The 14,643-nt window shown below is 52.0% G+C and overlaps 2 protein-coding genes and 1 long non-coding RNA gene across 13 annotated transcripts in view; 2 read left to right on the top strand and 1 right to left on the bottom strand.

Moving 5' to 3' along the window:
• KIF17 (kinesin family member 17) overlaps positions 1-2,217 on the top strand; it is a 53,993-nt gene extending 51,776 nt beyond the window's left edge. For 9 of the 11 annotated variants that reach the window (XM_017852044.1, XM_017852039.1, XM_017852036.1 and 6 more), the window contains one exon: positions 1,469-2,217. In XM_017852044.1, the coding sequence (XP_017707533.1) occupies positions 1,469-1,647 (179 nt within the window). In that variant the 3' untranslated portion in view covers positions 1,648-2,217. The remainder of the gene's footprint in view (positions 1-1,468) is intronic. The other 2 variants (XM_017852042.1, XM_017852041.1) reach the window with 2 other exon arrangements.
• A 1,389-nt stretch (positions 2,218-3,606) lies between these two features.
• Positions 3,607-4,958, bottom strand: LOC108515303 (uncharacterized). The gene is made up of 3 exons (XR_001881492.1): positions 4,838-4,958; positions 4,190-4,341; positions 3,607-3,779 (listed from the first exon to the last, which is right to left on the bottom strand). It is a non-coding gene; the product is annotated as an uncharacterized LOC108515303 (long non-coding RNA).
• Positions 4,959-5,068: 110 nt separating this feature from the next.
• Positions 5,069-14,399, top strand: DDOST (dolichyl-diphosphooligosaccharide--protein glycosyltransferase non-catalytic subunit). Its single transcript, XM_017852031.1, has 11 exons — positions 5,069-5,395; positions 5,601-5,711; positions 10,371-10,457; positions 10,782-10,885; positions 11,027-11,121; positions 11,839-11,932; positions 12,165-12,313; positions 12,761-12,908; positions 13,573-13,693; positions 13,869-13,975; positions 14,063-14,399. Exons 1-11 carry the CDS (start codon positions 5,242-5,244, stop codon positions 14,210-14,212), a joined length of 1,320 nt encoding a protein of 439 aa, XP_017707520.1. The 5' UTR covers positions 5,069-5,241; the 3' UTR covers positions 14,213-14,399.
• Positions 14,400-14,643: the final 244 nt, after the last annotated feature.

Below are 14,643 nucleotides of genomic sequence, written 5' to 3'. Positions count from 1 at the left end.
CCCCTGTTCCCACCCTCTCCACACAACTGGGAGAGGCATGAAGGGGATAGTTTTGAAGTCAGACAGACCTGGGTTCAAAAACTCCTTTCCCTCCCGGAGCCTCAGTTTCCTTAGCTACAAAATGTGGGGGGTAACACCAACTTCTCAGGATTAGGTGAGACGAGATGAGGAAACGGCCCAGCCCGGGGGCTGGTGCTCAATACAGAGTCTCCTCTTTGCTCCACCCTTGTCTCCCCTGGCCCCCGTAGGCACTCAGCACATGGCTCAGGGACCCGGCTGGGGATGCACGGGTTTAGGTCTCACTAGTTACGCACCAGCTTCCTGGCGAGTTACACGCCAGCATTGTGACTTCCTCCAAATGCGGATTGACTTCACTTGTCAAGGGCCACAAATGCGAAATACGCTTTTAAGAATTAAGCATCACTTCATTTATCTGCTTTTAAAACTGAAAGCAAAGCCCGCAGAGCTTCCAATAAAATAGCAATAAAAAGCAAATCTTGGCCAGGTGCGGTGGCTCACACCTGTAATCCCAGCACATTGGCAGGCTGAGGCGGGTAGATCACTTGAGGCCAGGAGTTCGAGACAAGCCTGGCCAACATGGTGAAACCCCGTCTCTACTAAAAATACAAAAATTAGCTGGACGGTAGTGGCATGTGCCTGTAATCCCAGCTACCTGGGAGGCTGAGGCAGGAGAATCATTTGAGCTTGGGAGGTGGAGGTTGCGGTGATTCGAGATTGCACCACTGCATTCCGGTCTGGACAACAGAGTGAAACCTTGTCTCAAAAAAAAAAAAAAAAAAATTAGCTGGGTGTGGTGATGCGTGCCTGTAATTCCCGCTACTCAGGAGGCTGAGGCATGAGAATTGCTTGAACCTGAGAGGCGGAGGTTGCAGTGAGCTGAGACCATGTGGGCTGAGACCGTGCCAGTGCACTCCACCCTGGGTGACAGAGTGAGACTTTGTCTTAAAAAAAAAAAAAAAAAAAGCAAATTTTAGTTCTATAAATTGAGGTTATTTAAGAGACAGAACGGGTAGAGCTGAGGACTAAGGTGGTGGGGGATGGGTGGGGAAATAGGATTCATTGAGTGCCTGGCATTGTGCCTGTGTTGCAGATGAGGAAACTAAGGCTCAGAGATGAAGCAGCTTGTCTAAGGTGATAGGAAGCAGTGGAGCTGGGCTTTGAACCCAGGCTTGACTGGCTTGAGATCCCAGGCTGCCTCAGTCTGAGGCTTTACAACCCCAACTCCCCAGCCCAGCCTCTTTAGATGCAGACATAGTTGCTGGGTCTGAGACCTCAGCCAGAGCAGCCTTGCAGAGCCTGGGGTCCCAGCTGCAGGGCCAGGGCCTCTGGCTGGGCAGGGGGCGGCGGGAGCGGGGTGGGCCAGACTCTCCATCCTACCCACTTAGGGCATTTTCTCTCCATCCCTGCTCTCTTGGCTTACCAGCACCTCTGCCCCTCTTCCCCACAGCACATCACAACTCGCCACCAGGCCTCAGCTGCCCACTCAGCAACAACCCTGCCATCCCACCCACCCAGGCCCCTGAAATGCCCCAGCCCCGGCCCTTCCGCCTCGAGTCCCTTGACATCCCTTTCACCAAGGCCAAGCGTAAGAAAAGTAAAAGCAACTTTGGCGGTGGGCCTCTGTGAGCACAGCTGCCTGCCGTTGTCTGCCTTATAGGCATCTAGAGACTGCCAGGCCCTCCCAGGGCAGTCCCAGCCAGGCCTCCTCCCACCTGCCACACAGCGCTGCGGGGCCTGAGGGCTCCCTCAGCCCTGGGAAGACACATTCCCTTCCCTGTTCCCCAGAGAGTCCACCTCTGCCCTGGGCAGGAGCCCCTTGGAGGCTGAACAGTCCACCTTAGAGAGGCCTGCTCCAGCTGTTCACACCACATCAGTGTTTCTGTCTGCTCACCTGCCACGGAGCCCACACCCATGCCCACCAGTGTTGGTCTTTGCTTCAAAGCCTCAGACCTGCTTCATGGCCTTCACCAGCCCTGATGGAGTGGGCAGCAGCTGCCACGTGGAGGAAGCTCAGTATCAGCTGAGAAGGAACTGTGCCTCTGTCTGACTGGCCCCACGTCCTGAGAACTGCCCTGCCCTGTGGGGTGGAACAGGGGTCCCACAGCAAGTCTTCCTGCACTGCCCACCCCCGGCTGGTCTGTGGCCCAGGGAAGGCCACTCCACATTAAGCTGCCCAATAAACTGCTTTTAAGATAAGCTCCCCTTCTCTGGCCCTCTGACCGTGTCACTTGGGGCCCCTCCCTGCCATTGTGGCCTGGCTGTCCCAGGGAAGCTCTTTCTGGAAGAAGGGTTCTTTTGCATGGGACCTCCAGGGTTTTTGCAGCTCCCTACAATCGTGAGTACATTCTCCTGGGAAGAGCGTCTGAATTTTCATTAGATTCTCGAAGGACCTGTGACCCAAGAAAGCAGACCCCTTGCTGTGGAAAATAGGGCCATGTCTCACTGAGGCCAGAAAAGGGCCCAGCTTTTGACAGTCCTGGGGGCTATGCTGGGACTGGGTTCCCTGATACAGCCAGAAATGAATCCAGGCCAACCTATTTGTGCCCACATAGGGGGGTACCTCCCCTTGCCCATTCTATCCCAGGCCTCTCCTGTGGGGGGCCCCACAATCTAAGGGAAAAGGCTTGGCCTTTGGCACAGTCCTGGAACCCATTTCACTCTGAGCTTCATCTGTGAAATGGGGATAACGCCCACCTCACAGGGTTCATGTGAAGATTAAATGAGATAGTATGTAAAGCTCCTGGGGCATTAGCAGGTGCTCTGTTAATCCTCCGCCTCCCTATTTTGTATCAATTTCCACGGCAGGCCCCACAAGACACATGCCTGGGCTCACACTCTGGAGAAGCTCACACTCTTTTTTTTTTTTTTTTTTTTTTGGAGACGGGAAGTTCTCGCTCTGGCTGGCCCGGGCTGGGGTGCAGTGGGGCCAGATCTCAGCTCACTGCAAGCTCGGGCCTCCCAGGCTTGACACCATTCTCCTGCCTCAGCCTCCCGAGTAGCTGGGACTCAGGCGGCCCCGGCCACTCGCCCGGCTAGTTTTTTTGTATTTTTAGTTAGAGACGGGTTTCACAGGCTGTTAGCCAGGGGATTTGGTCTCGATCTCCCTGACCCGCGCTGATCCGGGCCCGTCTCGGCTCCCAAAGTGCTGCGTAATTACAGGCTTGCAGCCACCGCGGCCGGCCAAAGCTCCACTCTTGAGAAGGCGGGGGGTTTTTTTAGGCACGTGGCTTGAGGTGCTTAGACAGCTACAGAGATGTCCAGCCAGTGGCAGGCAGCAGTACGTCCTGAGTTAGAACAGGTGACATCAGGTCTTTTTAAAATTATTTTTATTTTCTTTTTTTGAGATGGAGTCTCGCTCTGTCACCCAGGCTGGAGTGCCGTGGCACCATCTCAGCTCACTGAAACCTCCACCTCCCGGGTTCAAGCGATTCTCCTGCCTCAGCCTCATGAGTAGCTGGGATTGCAGGCGCCCGTCACCACACCCAGCTAATTTCTTTTGTATTTTTAGTAGAGACGGGATTTCACCACGTTGGCCAGGTTGGTCACGAACTCCTGACCTCGTGATCTGCCCGCCTCAGCCTGCCAAAGTGCTGGGATTACAGTTGTGAGCCACCGCACCTGGTCGAGATCAGGTCTTTATGGGGAACAAAGGGTGCCTTTCTGAAGGAAACAGTGCTGTGTGGGGCTCCCAGAAAGATGGAGAAGATCCCGGGAGGTTTAAGATGGGGGTGTAAGGAGGGCGCTCCTGGCGGAGAGTGCTGCAAAGCAAAAGGCAGGAGGTGTGGAACTCAGGGTGTTAAAGGCTGGGCCATTCCTGTTGCATGGACGCCCTGAGCAAGGACTGAGGGGGATGAGGCTGTTGAGATGAGTGTAGGTGGAGACCTGAGAGCAAAGAGCCTTGGGGTGTCCCTGTGCTGTGGCCGACTCCTAAACAACAGTTTAATACCGTTGGCTCTGAATTAGAGGTGTGCGGATGTGGTACTGTGTGTCGAGGGTGGAAGGGCAGGAGTTAGGGTGCAGGAGCCAGGAGCTCTGCAGAGGCTTAACTTGGGGCGGAGCCAGGGGGAATGGAGAGCAAGCAGAGTCCGTTAAGAAGATGCATGGAGGGAGGTTTTGATTTTTGCCCCATTTTTGGGTTGGTGGACAAGTGTCAGAAAGGAACTGCTACCTTCTGTCTCTACAGTTGCCGTCACCATTGGCCTCAGGATTGTGGTTGGGACGCAGAGGACAGTGGAAGTCTTGCTGCTTGTGGTAGTTTTTACTTAGACCCCTGGTGGACAAATGCAGGTCTGAGGTGAACCGGGTGGCCTATGTATTAACCTAGAAGAGGTGGGAGTCACATTATTGAATGGATGTTCAGTCTAGCCCGCCGCTAAGTGCTTCAAAACCTGCCATGTTCCTCCCAAGAGCCCAGAGATGAGTTAATTAAATGGCTGTTCCTAAGGCACAGAGATAAGCAGCGAAGCTGGACCTCGTTCTTAGCCCTATTTACAGCCAGGGAAACTGTACTGGAGAGAAGTGCAATGCCCGGGTAACGGCTAGTGAGAGATGCAGCTTGGAAACAGAACCATCGCTAGGCCAGTCCACTGCCCATCCACGGTCTCCAGCGTGGGCCACCAAACTGGGCAGGACAGGCCCGTCCATGCCATGGCCCCTGGAGCCGTGAGCCCCAGGAAGTTGGCTCCAAGTGCCCTGGCCCTGATTTTACTCTTTCAACCCCTCTTCCCTAGAGATGGTGGAGGTGGGGCTTAGTTCCTGATCCCGAGCCTTCCCAGGCCCAGTGAAGACCCCGCCAGCGAGAAGGTGACCCCACAACCTGTCCGGGACGAGACGGTCAAGCCCAGGCAGAAACCCGCAAGCTCCAGCGTGCAGCGGGCTCCAGACTAGGGGGCGGGAGGCCGGCCTGGGCGGAGCAAAGGGCGCTTGGCCTCGTTGATTGGCCGCGGCTGCAGAGCTGTCTCTCTAGGATTGAACCTTTTCTTTAGGGAGGCGGGGCCTTGATACACTCTCGCCAATAGGGTTCAAGGAACCCGCCTCCCATCAGGACACTTCCGGTTGTGCTCTGCGCTCCTTAGCGCCAAAGCTACGGCTCTGGCGCCTACCCCCGGCGTATGCCGATCACTTCCGGGTGATACTCCACGGCCACGAGCCGCGATTGGGCTACCGTAGACGGGGTACTTCCGGTGTCCGGGTGCGGGGTTTTTTGCTAGGAGGAGGAAGATGGATCCCAGCACCGCGGCCCGGGCTTGGGCCCTCTTTTGGTTGCTGCTGCCCTTGCTTGGTGCGGTTTGCGCCAGCGGACCCCGCACCTTAGTGCTGCTGGACAACCTCAACGTGCGGGAGACTCATTCGCTTTTCTTCCGGAGCCTGAAGGGTGAGAGCGGGGTCTGAGGGAGGAGCGTGTGGGGGTCTGGGGTTGTTACGGCATCGAGGGCATTGACCACTCTCCTCCCCACTGCCTTTCCTGGAGCAGGCTGCCCGGGTCTGGCCTGCCGCTTGGGGTGCGGGTCCGCGAATTCTGCAGCAGGGGTTTCCCTTCGCGTCCCGTCTTCCTCAACTACCTGTTTTTTCTTGTCCAGACCGGGGCTTTGAGCTCACATTCAAGACCGCTGATGACCCCAGCTTGTCTCTCATAAAGTATGGAGAATTCCTCTATGACAATCTCATCATTTTCTCCCCCTCGGTAGAAGGTAAGGGTTCCGCGTCGCCCCAGCACTGGGATTCGAGACCCGGGACTGATGGATTGCTTTCTTCTGGTTCTTGGGCATGTCCTGGGTGATAGGATGGGCGCCGCTACCACGGAGATGAGAAAAATGCTCATTTCTGACCTGACCCTAGGAGGGGAGGTCTTTCTGAAAGACACAGCTAAGGATTATGGAGTCAAGTGTTGCTGCAGACCATGGAACCCAGGACCCTGCTGCTCTACTGAGAAGGGAGTTTTCTCTGTAAAGGGCCTGACAGAAAGATGGAAATCTCCTGGGTTGGGTTTGCCTGGGTGGAAAGAGGAAATGGCCTGTTATTAATATGGATTGCTATAAAGAGGCATTGTGCATTGTGGCAGTTGATCTTAAGAATTCAGATAGATTCATAGCCTTGGGCTGAAAAAAGAGCCTTAGCAATTATCTACCAGTCTACCCCTCCTCCCATTTGAGGCTGGATAGATACGTCCAGCAGCCTCGCAGAGGGCTAGTCGTTTAACAGAATGAATATCTTGGCTAGATTATCCAATTTATACTTGAGTATTCCTGTTTTACGAGGCAATCCACTCCACCACTGAACAATTCTGTTAAGAAGTTCTTATATTAAGCAAATATTGTCTCCTGCTTTGTTTTGTTCTTAAGCTCCCCAGCACCTTAGAGAATAGATCTAATGCTTATCTCGCTTGGAGGCATAGCCTCCACATAGTCATAGCTTATTCAGTTGTTTCTCCTCCAGGCTGAACATCCCCAGCTCCTTGGCTGTTTCTCTTTTGCCATACTTTTTTGGTGAGCATGTTAGTCATTCTCTTATTTGCTTCAGTTTATCTTTTTCTCAAAAGACTCAAGTTATCCCTAAGTAAGACAGGACTACCTTCCTCCCTTCAGTTGATGAAGCTTAGAAAGTTCTTCATTGGTGCCTTTTTTTTTTTTTTTTTTTTTTTGAGACAGAGTCTTGCTCTGTCCCCCAGGCTGAGTGCCGTGGTGCGATCACGGCACACTGCAGCCTTTACCTCCCAGGCTCAAGGGATCCTCCCTCAGACTCTCGAATAACTGGGACGTGGCTTGTTTATTCTCTGTAGTTCACATGAGATTCCGTTCCACCAAATCCCTCAAGTATTTTTCCTAGGCTTCTGTTACTTACCAACTCCCTTGCAACATGTGCTTTTGGAATTGGCTTTTTGAAGGCGAGATTAGTTAGGCGGATGTCACCCCCCATTGGTATAAGTTGAAATCTTCAGATGACTGGGCAGGTGAATGGAGGCTTCAGTGTAGTAATGGGTGGTTTGCCAAGTTTTTACTGTGTATGAAACTTTGAAATAGGTACCATACGGTGGACTGAGGGAGATCTTAAGGATAGGGAGTCTGCCCTAGAGGAGTTCTTTCAGTCTGTTTTTGAGGAAATAAAAGTAAAGACCTGAAATGAGTTACCAAACCCTGTGTCGGGATGTAAGATGAAGTGGAAGCACTGTCAGCTTGTATCGGTTGGAAGGAAAGAGGCAGTGAATGAGACTGGTCGGGAGTGGGCTGAGAGAGGATACTGTTGGTGGGAGAAACGGCAGAGAGTGTAAAACAGTGTTTCCCCAACTTCAGTCATTTGCACACATCCTTCATGGTTTTTACCATATTACATATCTCCTGTGCTAATAACTACCTAGTATTTTTCTTCAAATTGACCTGTTAAAATTAAAAAAAAAAAGACTAGGTACAATAGATTATCTCTGTAATCCCATCACTTTGGGAGGCCGAGGCAGAAGGATCGCTTGAGTCCAGGAGTTTGAGACCAGCCTGGGCAACATAGTGAGACCTCATCTCTACAAAAAATGAACAAAATTAGCTGGGCGTGGGGCACATGCCTGTAGTCCCAGCTACTGGGGAAACTGAAGTGGGAGGATTGCTGACCCTCGGTGGTCAGAGCTGCAGTGAGCTGAGATCATGTCAGCTGCACTCCAGCATAAGCGACAGAGCAAGACTCTGTCTCAAAAAAGAAAAAAAAAAAAAAAACTAAAATAACATTTTAAAAGGGAACCAATAGTGAGCCCAGAATCACCACTGAAAATGGAAATCCAGTGTCGTCACTTGATGTACGTAGAAGGTAACTATAAATAGAATAAAAACAACATCCATAAGTTCTAGCCAGATACTGCTGCCTGCTGAAGGCTTTGAACCTGGGGTTCCCTCTTGAAAAGAGATTAGCAAGCATTAGAAGTTCTAACAACTAGTATCAAACTAAGACATTCTCTTTGACGGAGAAAGCTTGAAAAGGAAGGGGAGTAACTTTCTGTCTCTGAGATTCAAGGTTATTTAAAGCCCGGTTCCCGCATTCCTGTTGCCGCCTTTTCTGCCTCTGGTGGAGTGGGTCCCACACTTTGGAAGGTGCTGCTGCAGGAAATCCTCAGGCGTTCCTTGGGAGGAGGCTGCAGGGTAGGGTTCAGGATGTAGGGGTTTGGTGTCTGCTCCCAGGGCCCTGCCCTGGTCCCATGACCACTGTCACTGTCATTCTCTCAGGTTTGTGAGTTCTGGCCTGGCTTCCCTCTCCATGTTCCAGTGGCTTCTTTGCCCTCTCTGACATCGGAAGGCTCCCAGGTCACTGGCAGTCATGGCTACAAGGGAAGAAATTTTCAGCACATCCTCTATACCCGGGAAAAGCTGGATCCCTGTTATAGATGGGGAAATGGGTTCAGAAGGGTGAAGGAATTTGCCTAGTTTTAACCCCAGGTGGTCTCAATTTCAAAGCCCGTGTTCTCTCTACCTTACAAGAGTTCCTCAACAGGTGCACTCTTGACATTTCAGACTGGATAATTTTTTACAGTGAGGCTGTCCTGTGTACTGTAGGGTGTTTAACAGCACCCTGGGCCTCTGCCCATTAATGCCGGTAGCCACCTCCCTGTTATGTGACAGCGAAGAAATATCTCCAGACATTGCTCTGAGGGGCAAAATTGCCCAAGACTGCAAACCACTGCACTGTGCCAATAGGCTGCTTTAGGAATGTCTAAGACTGCCTGGCCTCTCTGAAGGAGAGTGGATAGATGGCTTTTTGAATGTAGCATGAGCGGCAGAGGTAGAGAGTACAGGAGCTTCTGTGTATGCCTGAAGGTCAGGTAAGGCACTTTTATTTTCTGCTGAAGATTACCCCTCAGGACACAGGACTCTTCTATTCAGATCTTTACAAAGTTATTTCCACCTGCTACTGAGGGTCTAGTGGACACACTTCTCTGTCCAGTCTCAGAAATTGGCACATCCATCCTTCCGGTTGCTCAGCCAGACTCCTTGGAGCGTTTCTGAGGCCCCTGTCGAAGCATCAACAGGCCCTACGGCTGTGCCCTCAGAAGGCGTGGAAGCCTGCTGCGCCTCCCTCTGTTGCTGCTGCACGGTCAGCTCAGCACTCTTCACCGCCTAGATTTTCACAATGGCCTTCTAACCCATCACCACGGCCACTCTCACCCTCATACCCTAGTCTCTACCCTGCTGCCAGGATCGTCCTTCAAAAATAGGAAGGAGATCCTGCTAGGCTCCTGCTCAGAATCCTCCAGCAGCTCCCCATGACAGGGCCCTCGTGTGGGGTGCAGAGCCCTGCGCAGCCCAGGCCCTCACTTCACCCGGCCTTACCTCCTGCTGCTCACTCCTTTCTTTCCAGCTAAGCCACACTGGGCCCCTTGCTGGTGACTGTGCCCACCCGCCTTGGGGACTTTGCACCTCGTGTTCACTATGCTGGGAATCCTCTGACCCCCCAGACTGCCTGGCTCACGCTTACATCTTCTCAGATGCCACTTGCAGGTCTTCCCTAAACAGCCTTGGCACAAGAGCTCCCCTCCCACACTGTCCACTTTGTTTTTCTTCTCGGCTCACAGAATTACTCATTTAATGAATAAAGGGATTACTGAGCACTTCCTTCATTACCTTAGGTTGAACATCAGAGTACACTTTGGGGAGACTCTGGAGCCTCAAATAGCCCCACCCAGTGCTAGTTTTAGATGTTTATGGCAGTAGTCACATGACCCAATTAATTGACCAAAAAAGGATAGGATCTCACAGTTACAAATGTTGGAAATTAATGAGCCCTTTTGGTGATCACTTTTTAAAAAGCAGTGTACTGGGTGGCTCTGTTGTGGATGTCATAGATAGAATCTGTAGGATTAATAAGGAAAAACGGATTAATGCCAGACCAGGGAGTACTGGTGTCAAGTGACGGCATCACCAGCGATGCAGAAGTGCTCTTCCTCAAACCATTTAGACGGAGTGGAGTTGACAGGCTCTGGAAACTGACTCCAGTGATTAGCGTCACTAGTGTGAAAGGTGCAGGTGATGAGATGAAATATGGGCAGTACAGCATTTCCAAATGCATATTTCCTATGTGACTTGAAATACATACAGCTTACTTGACCAGTGCAATTAGTGGATGTTTGACTGTTTCCTCCAAACCTCCAGAAGTTTCTAAGTCCGAGCCATAATTTTGAGTCTTCACGCTGGAAGGATGGGGCCTTTCCCGTTCTGGGATGTGGTGCTCGTAACCTCTCCCTCATTGTGGCCCCTAGAGGGTGCTGCTCTGTGAGTGATCCTGGCTGCTCTGCCCTTCATATCCCCTCCCTGCCAGTGTCAAGAGGAGCAGGGAGAGGAGACCTCTGGGTCACTGTGTCTGGTGCCTGCTTTCAGATTTTGGAGGCAACATCAATGTGGAGACCATCAGTGCCTTTATTGACGGTGGAGGCAGTGTGCTGGTAGCTGCCAGCTCAGACATTGGTGAGTCCGACCTGGGAGGTTCTGGTGCTTTCCACTTCTCCAGGGAGTTGGAGAGCATTACAAACAGAAGCTGCGAAATTAGCATTCACTGGGTGGGGCTTAGCTGGGGAGTCAGTGAGGGAACTGTTTTATCAGTTCAGATTGTGACTCCTGGAGGCAGAACACCACGCTGCTGTCCAGCGGTCCATTCGGGGCTGAGCCCAGCCGGATGAAGCTGCAGGGCACTGGGGCTGACTGGCAGAGAGGGAGTCACAAAGAAGCCAGGACACTTGGCCCAAGGTCCCCCTGTAAGGGCTCAGCCAGGTGTCTCTTGGGTCTCTGCAGGTGACCCTCTTCGAGAGCTGGGCAGTGAGTGTGGGATCGAGTTTGATGAGGAGAAAACGGCTGTCATTGACCATCACAACTATGACATCTCAGACCTTGGCCAGGTAATCAGGCCTCTCACCCTCCAGGTTTCAGGGACATACGGCAAACCTCTGCGTAGCCAAAAACCAAGAGGGCGTGAGGAGGTTCTCCCCGGCTTCAGGAACCTTTTCCTGACCACCCACCTTTCCATCTGCTCTTTGCAGCATACGCTAATCGTGGCTGACACTGAGAACCTGCTGAAGGCCCCAACCATCGTTGGGAAATCATCTCTAAATCCCATCCTCTTTCGAGGTGTTGGGTGAGTGAGCAGGAAGAGACCAGCAGAAACCTAGGGGAATAAGGGGGTCACTTAATTTTTTTGGGAAATCAAGCCAAAATTGTGATTCTTTGGGGGTATATAGATGGGATTAATTTATTATATTAAGTCAAGGCCAAGTACAGTGGCTCACACCTGTAATCCCAGCACTTTGGGAAGGCCTAGGCAGGAGGATCACTTGAGGCCAGGAGTTTGAGACCAGCCTGGGCAACATAGTGAGAGCTCCTCTCTTAACACACACAAAAAAATAGTTGGCTGGGCGCGGTGGCTCATGCCTGTAATCCCAGCACTTTGGGAGGCTTAGGCTCAGATCCCCTGAGTTCAGGAGTTCGAGACTAGCCTGGCTAACATGGTAAAACCCTGTCTCTACTAAAAATACGAAAATTAGCTGGGCATGGTGGTGTGTGCCTGTAATCCCAGCTACTTGGGAGGCTGATGCAAGGGAATGTCTTGGACCCGGGAGGCGGAGGTTGCAGTGAGCCAAGATCGTGCCACTGCACTCCAGCCTGGGTGACAGAGTGAGATCTGTCTTCAAAACAAAACAAAAAGTCAAACTCCATTGTTATAGCAAGACAACAGCTAAGTGGTTGACAATTAAGAAAAAAGGATTCATTCCTGGGAAGAACTGGCTCTCGGGGATCCCATGTCCTTGGACTCAGTTCCTGGGGCCAGTGTTGGGTTGCTCTCGTCCTCCTGCAGGATGGTGGCTGATCCTGATAACCCTTTGGTGTTGGACATCCTGACGGGCTCTTCCACCTCTTACTCCTTCTTCCCAGATAAGCCTATCACTCAGGTAAGGGCTTCACAACCTTGAGCCTTCGAAATAAGAATGCAGCAGAACAGCATATTTGGCTGAGGTGGAGGAAGTGACGAGTTGGTGGGGTGGGGCATGGGCAGAAGCGGTGTGGTCTCAGGCTTCCCCTTCAGGGTCGTTTTGGTCTGGCCTGCTGTCCTCTTGCTCGGGAGGCGCGGCCACTTTTCCCTTACTTGGAACTGCTTGGGTCACAGCCTTGTTTTGTTCCCAGTATCCACATGCGGTGGGGAAGAACACCCTCCTCATTGCTGGGCTCCAGGCCAGGAACAATGCCCGTGTCATCTTCAGCGGCTCCCTCGACTTCTTCAGCGACTCCTTCTTCAACTCAGCAGTGCAGAAGGCAGCACCTGGCTCCCAGAGGTAGCTGCCAGGAGGCTTAGGGGCCGGGGATCCAGGTGGTGCAGTCTGTGTATATGGGGAGGACTCAGAAGGGGAAGGAGGAGGCTTTTAGCTCAAAGTGTCAGAGGCTGAGTGTTTCAGATGCTGTCAGATTATTTCAGGGCTTTATTGGTATATTGCTGGGATTGGCACTTCCAATTCTTTAAGGTAGTAGTGACATCTAGAGATCCCTAACCTCCCCGTTCCTTTTAGAAAATTGTGTATTTGTTGTGCAAATGACACCCAGAGCAGTAACACCCAACCACCCATATCTTTTCGTTTTTTCCTGTGTTCCCTTTAACCATGGGTCCCTACAGGCAGAACTTTGCGAGGGCATTGTCGTGGTGGACATGAGTGGTCCTGCCCATCAGGCACCACTGGAAAGAAGGTGGCTCTGGTGCCCAAGCTTCTCCTGTTTCCCTCCTGCAGGTATTCCCAGACAGGCAACTATGAGCTAGCTGTGGCCCTCTCCCGCTGGGTGTTCAAGGAGGAGGGTGTTCTCCGTGTGGGGCCTGTGTCCCATCACCGGGTGGGCGAGACAGCCCCGCCCAATGCCTACACTGTCACTGACCTAGTGGTAAGAGATGCTTGGGGTGGGAGGGCCCCAAGGGTTTGCCAAGCTGACTGGGCTCAGCTCAGAAGCACTTATTGAACACTTCTGTGCTGGCCTAAAGGGCATACATAAAGATGAAGAAGTTAATCCTTACACCCGAGCATGCCAGGTCCGATGCAGAGCCTGGCATGAAAACTGATGTCCTAATAGGGGCCCTTCTTTTGAAGAGGTATGTGTATTTGCTAAGGGTGGCAGCAGTGGGAGGGGCTTCACTGATCAACTCTGCCCTTGAAGTTGGACTTAATAAGAGAAACGACATTTCGGTTAGGTCATTAGGATGAATTTGTTAGGTGAGAGAGCAAATATGGAAGCATGAATGCTTGAAAGTGCCTGGCACATTCCGGGTCAGCAGGGTGGTCTAGGTCCAGACTTTGATGGGCCATGAATACCGTGTGAAGGCATTTGAGCCTTCAGAGAAGAGGCAGAGATGCTGTGTTGGGGGATTAACCTTGCTGAGGAGAGAGATTGGTTACTGATCAGGGCCAGGTGGCGGGGCATCTGCAGGTCTTCTGAACTCCTGGGCGTTCCTGCCATGTTCGTCGGGTGGGAATTAAGTGCAGCTCTGCCTGCAGGTGGTGGCACACCTCCAGTCACGGCCAGCCGTGGCTAACCTGGCCTTTTATCTCAGGAGTACAGCATCGTGATCCAGCAGCTCTCAAATGGGAAATGGGTCCCCTTTGATGGCGATGACATTCAGCTGGAGTTTGTCCGCATCGATCCTTTTGTGAGGACCTTCCTGAAGAAGAAAGGTGAGTGTAGTTCCTGCACAAGGATACTGCCGGAAACGGCCCCAGGCCTCACTTGTTCCCGAGGCCCAACCAGGAAACGCTCTGGGAAACCCCTCCCGGTTCTTCACGTCGGTTCTTCCGCAGGTGGCCAATACAGCGTTCAGTCTCCCGGTTATTCATGTTGGTTCTTCCGCAGGTGGCAAATACAGCGTTCAGTTCAAGTTGCCCGATGTGTATGGTGTATTCCAGTTTAAAGTGGATTACAACCGGCTAGGCTACACACACCTGTACTCTTCCACTCAGGTAAGCATAGGTGACAGCCCGTTTTCAGCTAGCATGTGCCCTGCCTGGGCTCTGCAGTGGCCAGGTGTTGCTACCTCTGTCCTGCAGGTATCCGTGCGGCCACTCCAGCACACACAGTATGAGCGCTTCATCCCCTCGGCCTACCCCTACTACACCAGTGCCTTCTCCATGATGCTGGGGCTCTTCATCTTCAGCATCGTCTTCTTGCACATGAAGGAGAAGGAGAAGTCTGACTGAGGGGCCAGAGCCCTGGGACTCTGCACAGCGTGGAGACGGGGTGGGGCGGGGGTTATTAGGATTGGTGGTTTTATTTTGCTTTGTTTAAAGCCATGGGAGAATGGCACAACTTTACCTCTGCGGGAGATGTAACACTGAGAGCCAAGGGGTGGGAGTTGGGATAATTTTTATGTAAGTTTTTCCACTTCGAATTGCTAATTGGCATTTTTCATATGTGCAGTCACTCTCATTTCTAAAATAAAGAGCGACGTCGCCCTCAAATTTCACCTTGCCTCTGTCCTGCTTTGCTAACGGCTGTGGGTGAGGATTGCTGTTTGGTGATGACTGGATACAAAGTCTTAAGTGGCTTCATGAAATTTTGCCTAGGACTGGACTGTCTTTAACTGTGAAATGATGATTCTTCCTAACATCTCCTCAAAGGATACAAGAAA

Source organism: Rhinopithecus bieti, unplaced genomic scaffold, assembly GCF_001698545.2.
Source record: "Rhinopithecus bieti isolate Rb0 unplaced genomic scaffold, ASM169854v2 scaffold_33652, whole genome shotgun sequence".
NCBI classification, from domain to species: domain Eukaryota; kingdom Metazoa; phylum Chordata; class Mammalia; order Primates; family Cercopithecidae; genus Rhinopithecus; species Rhinopithecus bieti.
The sequence above is the reverse complement of the archived record's forward strand: the minus strand, read 5'-3'. Positions and strand labels throughout refer to the sequence as shown.

Coding starts and splice junctions, on each gene's coding strand:
- DDOST (XM_017852031.1), top strand. CDS start 5,242: ATGGATCCCAGCACCGCGGCCCGGGCTTGGGCCCTCTTTTGGTTGCTG. Junction 10,458..10,781: donor AGCTGCCAGCTCAGACATTG/GTGAGTCCGACC, acceptor GGGTCTCTGCAG/GTGACCCTCTTCGAGAGCTG. Junction 10,886..11,026: donor ACATCTCAGACCTTGGCCAG/GTAATCAGGCCT, acceptor TGCTCTTTGCAG/CATACGCTAATCGTGGCTGA.